Here is a 311-nt window from a genome sequence, read left to right as displayed (position 1 = left end):
GAGCCCTCCTGAGCACTTGGTCCCTGTCAACTCTGCAGCTGAACTGAGGAAGAGAAGTCCCTCCATCCTCCCTGCCAACAAGGGAAATGTGCTGCGGAAGGCCAAGGTCCTGCTTCACTACCTCTCCTCCCTGCGACCACAGAGAATCTCAGCCTTCGTCCTGCCTCCCTTTGCTTGACCATGAAATCTGGGGGCAGGACTGGGGATGCTCACTCCTCCAGCAATGTCTCCTCATCCCCTGCTTCTTTTCCTTTCTCTGCAGGAATGGGAAAAGAAGCAGACTTAAGTCAGGCTGTGGAAACGCCTGCCGA

General features: G+C 55.6%; 1 protein-coding gene across 1 annotated transcript in view; it reads left to right on the top strand.

Moving 5' to 3' along the window:
• The window catches only part of AFAP1L1 (actin filament associated protein 1-like 1), a gene marked incomplete at its 5' end in the record, with an annotated part of 7,484 nt that extends 7,198 nt beyond the window's left edge, over positions 1–286 (top strand). Inside the window, 2 exons of the mRNA XM_009878940.1 lie at positions 4–106; positions 263–286. Coding sequence (XP_009877242.1) covers positions 4–106; positions 263–286 — 127 coding nt within the window. The remainder of the gene's footprint in view (positions 1–3; positions 107–262) is intronic.
• Between the last annotated feature and the right edge of the window lie 25 nt (positions 287–311).

Source organism: Apaloderma vittatum, unplaced genomic scaffold, assembly GCF_000703405.1.
Source record: "Apaloderma vittatum isolate BGI_N311 unplaced genomic scaffold, ASM70340v1 scaffold32640, whole genome shotgun sequence".
Lineage (NCBI taxonomy): Eukaryota > Metazoa > Chordata > Aves > Trogoniformes > Trogonidae > Apaloderma > Apaloderma vittatum.
The sequence above is the reverse complement of the archived record's forward strand: the minus strand, read 5'-3'. Positions and strand labels throughout refer to the sequence as shown.